The sequence below is a fragment of the Pipistrellus hanaki genome (genome assembly GCF_964339955.1).
Source record: "Pipistrellus hanaki genome assembly, chromosome: 12".
In the NCBI taxonomy this organism is placed as follows: domain Eukaryota; kingdom Metazoa; phylum Chordata; class Mammalia; order Chiroptera; family Vespertilionidae; genus Pipistrellus; species Pipistrellus hanaki.
This window is the reverse complement of record NC_140514.1, coordinates 9277705-9292692: the sequence shown is the minus strand read 5'-3', so window position 1 is coordinate 9292692 and position 14988 is coordinate 9277705. Positions and strand designations below refer to the sequence as shown.

Here is a 14988-nt window from a genome sequence, read left to right as displayed (position 1 = left end):
GCATCCCACCACAAGCCTGCTCATGTGCCCGGGCCCTCCCTGTGGATGCCTAAGCTTTCTGGTAGGGATCATGCCTGTGAGCTAGCCGCTGGCATCCAGGTTTCCTAGAGGGAGAGGAGCACCGGGTAAATATTTCTGTCCTGTTCATTGGTTTGTTGTTCACTCATTTTTTTTTTCTCCCATTCATCTCGCATTTGTTGAGTGCCTACTGTGTGCCAAGCACTATGGATACGAAAAGGATAAAAATGGACCTTATCTTGACCACTGTTGGTAATGTTGATAATATGCTAACTCGTGGTAATGATATTGCACCATAGTCAAGCATATTACACAGTTACTTGTAAGATTGAAATCAAACCCCAGTAGAAACATGTCCTTCAGAGTCCACAGCAGAGACGGCAGAGGATTCTTTCCTTTGAACCACTAACCAATAACTGCTAAGTGAAGTAGTGCATTGAGTGCACACAGAGAAATGTACCTGACTCATGTTCTCAAGGACATATTTAAAATAAAGAAAACCAGGGTGGGAAATATTTAGGAAAGTTCAGTGGCAACAAAAATTAGGTCATTTGGATAAGCTTCTAATCACAGTCGTGGTGGCACTATTAATAACACTGCTTTTGAACTAGAAATGTTTGTTGCTGTCAGCTTCAGCTCACTAGAACTATATCCTCTGGTGACATATGTATGAATCAGATGCCCTTCATCTTTCGGCATCTTATTTTCTACGTATTCAAAAATCAAGTGGATTTCCTGGAATATTTACAACTTCCCCACTTTTAGCATGCTGCAATTCTAGGAATTCATAATGCTTTTCATCTGGAACCGGATGCAGACATAGACAGTGAGTGGTGGTAGCAGGGAGGAAAAGCCTTTGTATTTTTTATAGCTCAGCTGTCGGAGTCAGGCATCTACAGAAGGTTGCAGCATCCAGTATTCGGGAGGCGGGCTCCCCGTGTTTATTGCCTGTAACTGAGCAAACACTGAGGAACAGGGTTGGAGCCCCCATTGACAGTGGTGCATTTCTCTCCTAGTTTCGGGAACTTTCTGTTGTACTTAACGGACCTAGCAGGTTGGTGGGCATTGCCAGTGCCCAGGGGGAGGTATGTAGCAGAGAAGTGCAGCGAAACTGGGGGCGCTGTCACCTTGTGCCCTCGTGTGAGTTACACGGTGTTCACGTGGAATACCGTGTGAGTTACACGGTGTTCGCGTGGAATACCGTGTGCGTTACACGGTGTTCGCGTGAAATACCGTGTGCGTTACACGGTGTTCGCGTGGAATACCGTGTGCGTTACACGGTGTTCGCGTGGAATACCGTGTGAGTTACACGGTGTTCGCGTGGAATACCGTGTGCGTTACACGGTGTTCGTGTGGAATACCGTGTGAACCATGCTCCCCGCAGTGGGGCCGCGTCTTGGCCCTGGGAGCAACGATCCCTTTTCTCCAGAGGAAACAGAGTTGTTAGGTGGCTGCTATCAACCAACTCTATAAACAGGCCTTGTCCCTGGCCGTGATTTATACCTTTCCCATCAATACCGAGCTCCCCTCCGGGGTAGAAAGCACTTAGAGGTCACAGGGAGGTCATACAATGCTGACACGTGACGAACACGAAGCCACCATCCTCTGTGGGGCCGCCTCCCATGGGACCTGAAGCCTTTCAGACAGACGTATACACCCCCAATGCTTCTCATCGCTTCCTTCTGCTCTTTATGTAAATGTTGGCCTCGATGGGCTATTTCTCTTCTTCAAAGCCCATAATGATTACGTGGATCTAGGACTTCCTTCCAGGCTGTCTTGAATGTTCTGAGTCTCTGAGCTTCAAAGGTGGTGTTTTGAGATATTTAACAAGTGCCAGTGTTTTGGAAAGTTTTCAGTACTATTAAAGTAAGTGTTTTCACTCTGTTATTTTTTTTCTGTGAATATGGCCGGCCACGAGAGTGGAGGAGTAGACAGCAAGCACATTGATCGACGGGTCCCTTCTGCCACTGCCTGCTGAGCACTCCCTCGGGCTGCACACCGGGCGGTGCCGGGGCTGTGTGAATAAGGAAACAGGTCCCTGTCCGCCCGCCCCTTCGCTGGGGAGCAGACCCCGGCGTGCTGGTGGCACAGAGTCTGCGTCCACTTGAGCCAAAGGAGCAGCCGTTGCTTGACATTCTCTCCCTTTGCAAAGCAAAGTTCAGAATTCGTTTTTCATCCAGTGTTTTTAACTTGGCGACGTAACAGTTTTCCTTAAGGGTGAAGCCCATTCTAGATTAGGGCCTGCACAAAACTCCTCTTTAAAGGACTAGGAAAATGAACGCATGAAGGCTACCAAACTCTGAAGTTCCAAGGAATGTAATGGCCAGGGAGGCTGGCTCTGGGAAGCTCTCAGGGTGCTTTTACTTCGTCCAGTTCCCATGTAATCACCTTGGCGTCGTGACTGACAAACGCTTGTCACAGAAACGTGGGTCTCTGTGTCGGAGAAAGCCGTGAGGCTGTAAGGTCTTCTTCCTCCGTCTCCGTTCCCTTCCTGCGGGAGTGGGGGAGGGTTGAAAAATGATGGCCTTTCAGGTTCCATAATTACAAATTTTTAAGGGAGGCATTTAGAATGTGGCTTTTAAGGATGCAAATTAGTGACTAGTTGTTTCGCGGTATAATTCAGGCCCACGAGGTTGTATTAAACACATGCAACGCGAGGTTTATGATCATGACAAAGTAGAAAATTATGCCATAAATCACACTTTCCTTTTTAAAAGATAGCAAATGAAACATTCGTGTATCGCCAGCTCAGATTCATGAAAGATGCTGTCGTAAAACACTTGTGTAAAAACATGAGCTCATTTCACCTATTAATTGTAGTTTAGGTTTAATTTTAGAAGATTTGTGTGTGGTAGAGACTAATGTGCTCTGTTTTTCCTAGTAATGTGGTGCATTATTTACAATACTTAGGCTTAGAGGATGTCCAGATACAATAAAGATTAATTTATTATCTCATCGATAAATCATCTCTACTTCCCATCTTACTGATCCGTGCAGAACGGTAATCAAACGCCCCCGGACGTTTGCCACCGCTCAGATTCCCCCGTCAATTCTGACAGGTCTCAGCTGGCTTCGTCCCATCGCCAAGCAGGCCTTTTTACCTTCACATTTATAGCCTCTATATCAGTGTTTCCCAAACTTCTCTCATGATGAGAATCACCTGGTCGAGTTGTTAAAATACAGATTCCTGAATCCCAACTAAGAAGTGCTAAACTAGAACTTTTGGGAACATATAGGTAAAATTGCATACTTAACTAGTGCTCTTAGTGCTCATTTTTTGTTTCCTGGTCTGTCTTAGAGCACTAGTTAAGTATACAATTTTACCTATATGTTCCCAAAAACTCTAGTTTAGCACTTCTTAGTTGGGATTCAGGAATCTGTATTTTAACAACTCCACCAGGTGATTCTCATCATGAGAGAAGTTTGGGAAACTGCTCTATATTATACTGTTAATCTTTGTATCAGACCTTTTACAGCCTTTTTAGAAGACTTTTGGTAGCTAATATCTGTAGTAGTTTCTCCTGCCAATCACCATTGCTTCCTCGCCCTCCCCCCTTCTAGACGAAGTATGACCGATAGGGGACACTTTGAACATTTCAAACAGCACAGAGCTGACCCTTATTCTGGATAGTCCTTTGGCACATGTCTGCTTTAGCCATTTAACTGAGTGTATCCAAATCCCTGGATGTCCATCAGGAGTGGGGAAGAACAGCGAAGCGCAATATTTTGTCAAATTGTAAAGAAAAGGGTCCATAATAGGCCGAATTGTGTGATAACTTGTCAGAGTAAACGTGTGCACATGATGATGGTCATACAGTAGCAGCAAAATATATAATGAAATTTCAGGTGTAAGTTTCTAATTCTCACATTTGACCAATGAAGGGGTAATCAGCAGTGAGAGGCGATTAATAAGATCAGATTCCATGAAAATATTTGCTCAGTGATTTTTCCGCACTGCACTCAGATCACCAGCCTGTTCCTCCATGCCCGGTGAGGATATGCCTCAGCTATCTGGCTTCCAGGGCTGGGCTGCGTTTTATCTATGCAGGCCGTCCTCGGGTTACGTCGGACTCCACATACATCGTTTCGTGGTTACGTTGCCATCTCCCATTTATTTATTTAAAAAAAAAATTCCGTCGTTTTGACATATGAACATATATGCTTTCTGTTTTTTATTATTTACTTACTACCAGTAAGTAAAAGTCAGGAATTGTTATCTTTCTTCTAAATTGTCTTACTGTTTCAGTTCATTGCTGTGTGTGTGTCCACGTGAGGGACACAGGTGCTTGCGTAGGTGGGAATCGTGTTCCATCTCGCACCTCCCACGTAGCCCGGGACCTGCCGTGGCAGTGCAGAGCGTGGGGCTGCGGTGCTGGGTCAGCCCTGGGGGTCAGCCCTGCCTGGCGGCGGTGGGGAGGCAGGCGGCCTCTTTGAAAGGGATCTTATTGGAAGGCCCCGCTGTGTGTCCCCGCAGGGCAGGAGCTGTGCTGGGGCCTGCTGCGCGGCTGCACGCTGGACTGCCCCTTCGGCCTCCTGACGGACGCCCACGGCTGCGAGATCTGCCGCTGCCGCCCCCGGCCCAGGAAGTGCCGGCCCACCTCCTGCGACCGGAGCTGCCCATTCGGATACCTGTACGTATTGCTCTGAGCGGGGGTGACCTGGTGACACACACTGTACGTACCCGTGTGTGGCGGCGGTTCCGTGTGTCTGCGACGGAATCGCCGCGGACCCCGTCCGGAGCGTCTGTGCTGGTTTTGTCCGGAGGATCGGGAAGGAGGGCTGGCCGGGGGTCCCCCCGATGAGACTCAAGTTCACGCTTCCCTTTTATGAAGGCGTCCTTGTGAGCACGCTGCCCGGGGGCCTGTTACGGGCGACCTCGCCCTGGCACGGCCCGTGGACACCCAGGGGTGGGGTGGCCGTGAGTCCGGGGCTGGCCAGGTGGGAGCCTTTCACAGCCGCCCCAGGGACTCGGTGGTGATGCCGGTTTAACCCATTCCGGAGGCCGGCCGGCTGACAGGAGCCATCTGCACCACCTGCCACGCCTCCGTAGCTGGCCTTGGTACCAGGCTACAGTTCACAATGCTTTCTCTCTCTCTCTAGCAGTAGATTTTGTGAATTTTTTGAGCCTGAGGGTCGTGACTTGTATTTTCAAATACTTCTTGATTGAGCCAAACCCCGTGAAATCAGCTCATTCCCGGCGGGGGAGGTAGACACTTCACATGTGTTCTCTAGTGTCCGCCTTGGCGTCTGTTCCTGCCTCTACAGCAAGTTGGTCCCTTTAAAAATTTCCTTCCAGGATGTTACCTTTTCATCTCTCCTCGGTTCCCTTCCGCTTAGTCTTTCTCCCTTTTCGATTGGATATATTTATACAGTACTCACACGGTACCACCACTAAGGGACGTAGAGCCTTCGTGTCTCGCCCATCTTATAAACGTCATCCCTTTTATCCTTCTTGGAAGTTCTAGCTTAGCGAGGAGGTGAGGAACCTTCACGCTCAGTGCAATTGCCTGAGTTGGGAACACTCTTCTTAAAAATCCCCCAAGTGAACTCATCATCGTTGTCCTCAATCCTAAAGTGGGAATCGGATGCCAATAACAGGCACGGGATCCCGTAGCTTCGCTGCTGATGTAGAGCAGAGCATCGCTATACGCTGCAGCCTCTTGGCGCAGGGCTGGGACAGTCCAGGGTCAAGGCTGTGCCCGAGTGGAGCCTCCATCCTAGAGGCTTAGAGACCTCCCATGGTCTTCCTGTCGGTCAGCACACCCGGGAGGACCAAGTTGACCACCGTGGACGATGTATTCCCCTTTAGCCAGAAGAGGAGCTGTGTCGCAAGGACAGCCTCTGCAGGAGAAACCCTGCCTGACACCATGGCAGGGGGGTGGGAGGGTGTTAGGATGAGGGCAGCATTGGTGCTCCGGGTGTACCCCTGCCCAGTGATCACGCCGGCATGTTAGTGCTTACAGAGCGGAGGGAGGGAGGAGCCGGCCGAGGATGCATGAGTGAGTGAGCAAACAAATCCGTTAGAGCCTCCGCAGGCCCTGAAATGACACAGTGTGTGACACGGATATGAATAATTCATTTAATCCGTTGTCCTCGCTGGGTGGAGTAACCAAGCAGACTGCCTCGCCCAGGACATGGCAGTGTGATTGTCCCCCGGGCGGCGGTGAGCCGGGGGTGCCCGGTGTGCCCGTAGGGCTGTCTTGCTGGAGAGCCCCTTCCATGGCCCAGGATGAGAAGGGGAATTTTTTTTTAAGTTGAACACTATTTTTGCCACTTGGGGCCAGTTGGGATGAGCCCCGAGGGTGAACAGGGTACCTTCTGTGGGTGAGATGCTGGGCCTGAGGGCAGAGATGGGGAGCTCCTGTGACAGTCAGTATCCTTCTCTCCTTCAGAAAAAAAAAAAAAAAAAAAAAGGAATTATTCGTGAGAATTATTCGCCCTGAAAACTCTCCACTTTATGTGATAACGCTGATGAACATATACACCTGTATTTAACAACCATCTTTCCAGTCAGCACAGATGTAGGCGCTCCGGCTTGTTAAGGGGAAAAACGCTCTCGGCCTTTTCCTTTGCCCCACGTGCTTCTGCCACCCCCACCGGCGGCACTTCCTCCCATGGGCGCTGCTGCCCGGAGCGGCTCCGGGACACAGCCTGTGGGGCCTCAGGACTCCTGTCCCAGTCAACGCCGGTGTCCCCGTCCAGCCCTGCGGACCCTCCCGCCTCCCGCCTCCCGTAGTGTCCATCAGGGGGGCTCTCAGGGCAGTTTTGCTGCAGCGTCTCAGGGACCGTGGCTCAGGGACCCTGGCCAAAGAGGGACCTTTGCCCCCTCCGACGGCCTCCAACCCCGACCGCAGCGTGTCCTCGCTGTGCTGCTCACGGGGTTGCACATGCAGCCTGTGTCGCCGCGGTGCCACTGCTGCTGGTCCGATGGACAGCCCTGTGACTGGGGTTCTGACACTGACATCGTGCCCGATCCGGGGCGGGCCTGCTGGCGGCCGCAGGGGACTCCTCGCAGCCGCTCCAGGAGCTTTCGAGAGCAGAAGTCAGGTCGTCCCGCTCAGGAATGATGATCTCGCGTCCCCCACCCTCGGTGTGCGTGCTCGGGCATCGCTCCAGACGGGGGATGTTTCTGACCTCTGACCACGTTGTCGTTACCAGGAAGAATAAGCACGGCTGTGACATCTGCCGCTGCAGGAAGTGCCCGGAGCTCCCGTGCAACCACACCTGCCTCTCAGGGTTCCAGAAGGACAGCCGCGGCTGCCTCACCTGCAGGTGCCGAGGTAGGTGCGGCCGACCGTGCAGCCCTGCCCCCGCGGCGGCCATGCAGATGGCACAGGCTCGGTGACTGCCATCTACACAGACGCGGTGCCCTCTCTGCGGGACCTCCCCTTGTCCTGCCGCCGTCCCAGAGGAAAAGCTCACCGTAGGACTTAGAGCGAGCACAGAGGGCAGGCCCACCGGCCGAGGGGGCCACTGCTGAGCTCTTGACTCAGGGCTTCAGCCTGAGGCACCTTGAGCTTGACCTCCGAGGTCTCCCTCCGTCCGCAGTGGATGGATCCAGTTGAGGCGGCAAAGATCCCTTGTCAGAACCCCTCATGTTGTTTCCACGAAAATTTTGATGTTTGCTGCGTAAGCACATGCTGCGGCCTGTCGTGGTTACAGGCACGCATCACGGGGACCTGGGGTCTGGGACTCCCTCCCACCCCAGGGCCGGCCCTGAGCCACTGAACATCGCCGAGGCCAGTGGTCAGCAAACTGCGGCTCGCGAGCCTAGGCACCATTCCCGCCCTCCCCCAGCTCCAGCCCCGCTGCCCTCTCCATCCCCTCCCCGCTGTGTGTTAGTTGTCAATGGTGTTTCCAGGGGTCCGAGTGAACAGAAATCTAGTCCCTGCTGCTGACCAAAAACCCACTAGCTGCCAGGGGCCCGGGTTCCCCCCCGGGTGACTTCCAGAGCGATTGCTCTGCATGCATTAAACATACGGGCAGCGTTTGCTGTGCCATCAATGCTGTTTGTTGTATACAAACGAGGAAGTTGAATGAAAGAAGTAAAACTCATCTGTAATCCCGCAAATAGGACCGAAATTCACTTGCAGGTTTTTGGTTTATTTTTTTCAAAATTGTGGACATGTTCACTAAAGCCTTTTCCTGAGTGCACTGACGGGCTTCGGGTGGCCGGGCAGTCAGCCGGTGCGGCTGCCGTGTCCTTACCATGGCCGCCCTGTGTCCCTGCAGAGGGCCCCGCGTCACCCACCTCCCCGGCCCTGTCCGGCACGTGCCTGTCCATGGACGGCCATCACCACAAGAACGAGGAGAGCTGGCACGACGGGTGCCGGGAGTGCTACTGCCACCACGGCCGGGAGATGTGCGCCCTCATCACCTGCCCGGTGCCCGCCTGCGGCAGCCCCACCATCCGCCCGGGGCAGTGCTGCCCGTCCTGCTCCGGTAAGAGCCGGCCGCCGGCCGGTGTGCTCCCGACGGGTCACCTCGCCTCTGTGCTGGGGCGGGGGGAGGTGCAGGGCACAGGGCACGGCCTGCGGCACGGGTCAGCGCTCCATGGTTCTGGTCAGCCACAGGCACGGAGTCAGCCGGTGCTGTGACCGCTCGGCCGGAGACCAGAGAAAAGTCTATAAAGCTCTAGCTCTCGTTTCTGAACGGCTCACTCAGTGACAGTGGTCTCTGACCTCCATCTGTGTGAAGGCCCATGGGCCTGTGCACTTCTTCCATTCCAGCGCTCCGTTTTAGGGAGCGCGGCGGGTTAAGGCTGAAGTCTTAGTTAGTTGGAAGAGATTGGTGCTAATTGTGTTCCATAAAAGCTTATTGTTTACTAAAGTAATACTGGAGGTGGAGAGGATTATTCAAGTCCACAGCTATTGCTCTTTTATAAAGTAACGGATGGGGGTGAGGGAGGGGGAGAAAATTAATGAACGGGTATGTGGCATGCTTGCCAAATGGAGAAATTCAGTGACCGCACATCAGGAACATTGAAAAGATAGTAACGCTCATCAAGATAAGTTAGCAGAAGCGCAGAAGCGATTCTGGCTCCTAGGGGTCCGAGTTACGGGTTATCGGTACCAGTCGTCATTGCCATAATGCTTCATCTAGTGCCTTCTGTCCAAGGAGCTCCAGGCAGTCTCTGGAAGGTCCATGAGTAGTTTGCTGACACAGACCTCCGAGTTGCCTCTCTGGGGCAGGAAAAGGCCTTCCGGGCAGACCCCTTGCTTTCCTCATGGGCACGAGTGTGTGGCGTGCGGCCGCACCTGCGTCTCTGCTGGACATGGCTCAGCGAGTCTGGCCGGAGCAAACGCAGGCAGTCTGAGGACAGGGCTCGGCCAGCACAGAGCATTGGGACCAGAACTGGTTTTCTGTCACTGAGGTCTGCAGAGTGCTAATGCACACACACACCGAGTTCCTGTGGGTGCACGTATGCTAGTAGAAACACGTGCTAGTAGAAACACGTGCACATTGATAGGCAGGGGTGGGTGAAAGTTTGTTTACATAATGCAGATAAATAATACAATCATAAGTAATAATAATACACGCATAAACCCTCACACACTCACAACCGTAGACCTGCCTTTGCCTGCCCCTGTCTGTCTATGGATATTTAGGTGTATTTTTCCCAAATACCTTTACCCTGGTGAATTTTACCTTTGCCACATGTGGATTCTTCTGACTAGAGCTACCCAGAATGGTTGGTTGCCTTCATGGTCTCCTCCTCCAAAGAATATTTTCTTCCCTCTTCCATTCCAGGATCGGCTGCTTTTCTTTCTGGGCTCAGTGAGCAGTCCGAAACCCTCCCGATGGGAGATTTCCCCAAAGATACTGTTTCTTGGTGGTGGTTTTCCTTCTCACCCTTACCTTCCATTTCTCCTTCAGCTCCATCTCTGTGCCACTCGCATGCCGTGCCTCGATGTGCATAGCACGTACACGGACCTAAGGGCGTTGTTAGAGAGCCCGCCAAACTCCCAGCATCAGTGTATTGACGCTTTTGGGAACAGGATTTCATTTTCTCTGTAAACCACGAGAAAGGCCCCTTGTCCTCCCGCCCCAGCCAGCTTCCATTCTTGCCTTCCTCTCGCCTTCTACATGATGGGGCCCAGTGGCTTAGGAATATAACCCCTGGCTGCTGGCAGGTCTCTGCTCCATGCCGCCCAGTCCAAGTTCCATCCTCTCCAGTTCCCTTGAGACGGAGCCCAGGGGAGAGGGCCCTCCTCGGCTGCAGCTCAGCCCCCGCCACGTCTCGGCAGCGGGCACGGGGTGCTGGCGGCCCCTTTGACACGGACAGCCTGTGCGCTCGGGGGTGACTCAGCTCCGAGCGTCCGCACAGACAGGGCGTCGTCCCCGGGCCCGGCCTGCGCTGAGCTCCCGGCGTGAGCTTCCAGCCTGCCGCCCCGCGGGGTTCGGCCCTGTCAGCACCTCCTTGAGACGCTTGTTGTGTTTGGATCACGCGAATGCGGCTCATGTCTTCACACGTCTCGTTTCCTCAGCACAACCTCGGGCAACTCCCAGTACCTCCTAGGTATTCGCAACATTACATTCCCTCTCCGTCATTATCACCTCATCACGGGGTCGGAGCCGAAATCGGAGCGCTCACCGCCTCTGCGCGCTCTCCTCTCCTGATGATGCTATTGCCCCAAAAAGTGTTTCTTCTCAGGTGAGGGCTTCCAGACCATTGACTCTGCAGAGCGTTCCTGCTCGGTCGCTGGCGGTGCATGTAGGCCGGGGAGCGGCCGGCTCAGCAGCAGGCTGCGTTTCCAGGCACCAGCGTGCTCGGGGTCCCGGGGACAATGCAGAGGCCGGAGCAGTTGGAAATTGTGTTTTCCCTGGAGGCCTAGCCGTGACCCAGATGGTAGACTTAGGTTCCGATGATCCCTTGTCTGAGCCCGCAGCTCCCTTACCAGGCCGATGTAAAGAAGTGAACTGACACATGTAGAGAGAGCACGTTCATGGTAGTTGGACCGGAGCTGGCGCTCAGGGAATGAAAAACACCTTCATTCTAGACAGTCTTGCACATCCACAGAGCTCCTCCGAGACTCTGGTTCTCCTTCCTGTGGTCGGAATGCGCGCCTATAACTTAATTCTCTTGTTAGATTCCCTTGTTGTTGTTTTTAATTTTTTAATTTATTGATTTGAGAGGGAGGGAAAGAGAGAGAACCACCGATTTGTGGTTGCCCTTATATGTATGTTATGCATTCATTGGCGGCTTCTTACATGCACCCTGATGGAGATCGAACCCCCAACTTTGATGTATTGGAACGACGCTCGAACCAACAGCTACCTTGCCAGGGCTGGTTGTTTTTAAACTCAGGCCACTTGAGTCTCCCTTCCTAAAATGACCCCTTCTGCTGCTGCCTTACGTCTATTGCTGTGCACGGACTCTGCCCTTCACTCTGCTCTCGGGAAGAGCGGAGGACGGTATTTCACAGCCAGTTCGTCCTCTGTCCCTTCAGTCACGCGGCACCAGGCTCCCGGCGCTGGTGTGGCTGCTGGTGAGTAACGTCCTGTGTTTGGGTCTGTGTCCCTCCCCCAGATGACCTGGTGGAGCAGAAGCCTGAGCTCAGCGCCCCCTCCATCTGCCACGCCCCCGGCGGAGAGTACTTTGTGGAAGGAGAGACGTGGAACATAGACTCCTGCACGCAGTGCACCTGCCACAGCGGGCGGGTCATGTGCGAGACGGAGGTGTGCCCGCCGCTGCTCTGCCAGAACCCCTCCCGCACCCAGGACTCCTGCTGCCCGCAGTGTACAGGTACCCGCGGGGCCCCGGGCCACGGGCACGGGGCAGGAAGGCGGCGGCTCAGGCGTGGTCCCTGTGCAGGTCCACAGGCCGAGCCCATGAGGGAGGGTCTCAAAGCCAGTCGCCTGTAACCCAGGCACGAAGCCTTGGCAGCCTGCTTTCTAAATCCATCCCCTCTGCATCTAATGAGCAGAGTGCACTGGTGAACAAGAAAGATCCAGGGACGTGGAAGCATGCAGCAGATGGACGCATGTCAGACGGAAGGGGTGAAGGGAGATTAACCAATGACCTTACGTGCCTGGGTGCATAGCCCATGGCACAGACAGTAGTGCGGGGAAGGCCTGGGGAAGGTGGGGATGGGAAGGAGGGGATCGAGCCGGGTGGGGGACTTAAACAATAAAGGTAAATTTAAAATAAATAAACCCATCCCCTCCTAGACCACACATTTAGGAATCCAATGTGCCTTGTACCGGAGGTGACGTAGGAACAGGAGCCTTTCCCTCCGTTCATTCCTTTAACCCAGGGGTCCTCAAACTTTTTAAAGTGGGGGCCAGATCACGGTCCCTCAGAGAGCTGGAGGGCCGGACTATATGAACTACTAATTCCTACTGTAACACCTCGGCTGCGCTCACTGCCCAAAAAACCTGGCGGGCCGGATCAGACTCCTCTGCGGGCCGCATGTGGCCCGCGGGCCGTAGTTTGAAGACCCCTGCTTAACCCCACGTCGCAGACTCAGGAGACAGTCCTGCCGCACCAGTGATTCCAAATGATCCCGCTGATGTGAAAAGCCATCTTGGTCTCTCACAAAGGGGTGAATGATACCAATAAAATTCTCTGAAGTGTGTGAGGGTGGGGAGGGCACTTGGAGAACGTTAGACGGGAATCACAGAACACACACAACGCCCGCCCCCTCCCACCTGTACTGATGGATAACGTACGTTCCGGTGTGGCTGGTGCGGCCTGTGCCAAGAGCAGTGTTGTTTTCTGCTCGCTCTCGGGTGCTCTGGCCTTCGCAGGTGAATTTATGGTCCCAGAGCGAATGTAATCACATGCTGTCAGGATCTTAAACATAAGTTACCGGTTTGTAACTAGAGCAGCACTTTAGTTAACACGAGAATGTATGACTGTCTTCCAAAAGAATGCTGGAACATATGACTTTTTCCCAAAAGACATTTAATTTGTTGTATATAAAATTACCACGTCGACAGCTCACTATTTTTATTTTGTTGTTGCTTAATCTTTTATCTTTTCAACTTAAGTCAGTAACCATTCACCTTCTAAATGTATATTCTGCCCAGTAAAACATCTACTCCTGCATTTTACTGCTTCTTTTTACATCGGGTCTCCTGTGGGCTGGCCGGAGTCCAGCGTTCTGTCTTCCATCGGCCCGCCAGGGCCCGCCCCCTCGGGGTTCACGCTGATGCTCTGTGTGAACTGCCTCGAGGGGGACTCGCAGGAACAGCCACGCACACTCCCTGTTTGTGACCATCTCAGTACAAAATCTCCCGTGCAGTTAGCAGCCGTGGTCATCTGAGAAGCTTAATTTTTTAATTAGTTTTTTAATTAACATTTTAATTCATCTTCTCTGGTATAAGAAGGAGTTCCTATGTACTCCATAGTTAGGGTATGTATGGCCCAGTCCCTTCCCTGCTTTCACCATTATCCCTCTTCTGCTCAGATGTAAATTCCGCCCAGGATTCTGTGTTCACTCATAACCCTGACTCCTCCCGTCCTCCTGGTAGAGACGACTTGGAGCGGCGTCTCCACTGGTGATCAGGAATTTATGTCCAGACGTGACTGCGACACTTTTAAGGACGGGGGCGCACAGGCCGCGGGACTGCGTGGGCCCCGGGGCCTCAGCCCCTGCCCCGCTGACCTCGCGTCCCTTCTCGCAGACGCGCCCCTGCAGCCCTCGCCCTCCCGCAACGACAGCGAGCCCAGCTACTGCCGGGACGAGGAGGGCGCCATGTTCCTGGCCGCCGAGTCCTGGAAGCCGGACGTGTGCACCAGCTGCGTCTGCATGAACAGCCTCATCAGCTGCTTCTCCGAGTCCTGCCCGGCCGTGTCCTGCGAGCGGCCCGTTCTGAGGAAGGGCCAGTGCTGTCCCTACTGCATCGGTAAGATCCGACACAGAGTCCCTCCTCCGGCTCCGCCGGGCCACTGCGTCTGCGGCCACGGCCCTGCCTGGGTCCGCTCCCGCTTGTGGAATCCGGCGTCTGGCTGCCGGCCACACGGTCCGAGGAGTCACGCCAGGCGGGAAAATGTGCTCCCGAGGAGGCCTTCCTCGGGATCAGAGGCCTCGGGACGTCCCGATGGTGCCGCGCGGGCCTGTCCTGTCTGTCGGCTGCATGGCCGTTTCCGACTTCCCCAGGCCCCGCTGTCTCCCTCCGCCTGGCCTTCACGGCGGCCTTGTGTCTCACATGGAATCCCCCCGTCTCGGTCCAGCACGCTCACCGCATAAAGCTTGCCCCCGCCTTCAGGTCACTACCTGCAAAACGCCGACTCACCTCCCAGCTGTCTCCTCTGTCTGCCGACACTTTGTTGGTTCCACTTCAGCCGCACAGTTGTCCATCTTCAGGGCCCAGGGACACGGCGGGCCTGGTAGCTGTCAGAGCCCTCACCTCCCAGTGCCCCGGGGAGACAGCTCTGAACAGAGAACACACGTCTATTAGCCCCTAACATCCGTACCAAAGCCCGTCCTCCGGACACAAGGCAGTGCTGCCCCAGGGCCCGGGAGGCGGTGCCCACAGCCGGCAGCTCTGACAGAGGCCAGCCCTCCTCCCAAGCCTCTCGCTCTCCTTTATGCTTTTGTGCCGAGGAAAGCTCACAAAGTCACGTGGGCGACATGGCGTATGGCCACCCAGTGGTGCCCCTGTGGCCGAGTAGCAGGGGGGAAAGGAGGTGCTGTGTTAATCGCAGGCATGGTGCACGCTCTCGTTGGAGGTTTCCGTGTGCTTTCTAGAGACATGTCACTGCACTTTTTTGGGGTGACGTCTGGGGAAGAGATCTAGCCGCGGGGCTTTGTCGCAGTTCCCACAGGTGAGCCCAGGAGTGACGCTCGGGCCGTGACAGCTCATCGGGACGCTCCCTCTCCGTTGGGGCTGTGGCCGGAGGGCCACCTGCTCTGAGTCCTATTCTGCATGTTGGAGTACAAGAGAGGGCAAGATATTCCAAAAACGAAATTTCCGCTCTCGGGACTGTTCTGCGTCATGGTCAGGCGTATTTCAATGTATGTT

The 14988-nt window shown here is 54.1% G+C and overlaps 1 protein-coding gene across 2 annotated transcripts in view; it reads left to right on the top strand.

Annotated features, from left to right (window-relative positions):
- The window catches only part of CRIM1 (cysteine rich transmembrane BMP regulator 1), a 159607-nt gene that overhangs the window by 127574 nt on the left and 17045 nt on the right, over window positions 1-14988 (top strand). For both annotated transcript variants that reach the window (XM_084900595.1, XM_084900594.1), the window contains 5 exons: window positions 4493-4649; window positions 7177-7298; window positions 8251-8460; window positions 11549-11764; window positions 13648-13869. In XM_084900595.1, the coding sequence (XP_084756721.1) occupies window positions 4493-4649; window positions 7177-7298; window positions 8251-8460; window positions 11549-11764; window positions 13648-13869 (927 nt within the window). The remainder of the gene's footprint in view (window positions 1-4492; window positions 4650-7176; window positions 7299-8250; window positions 8461-11548; window positions 11765-13647; window positions 13870-14988) is intronic.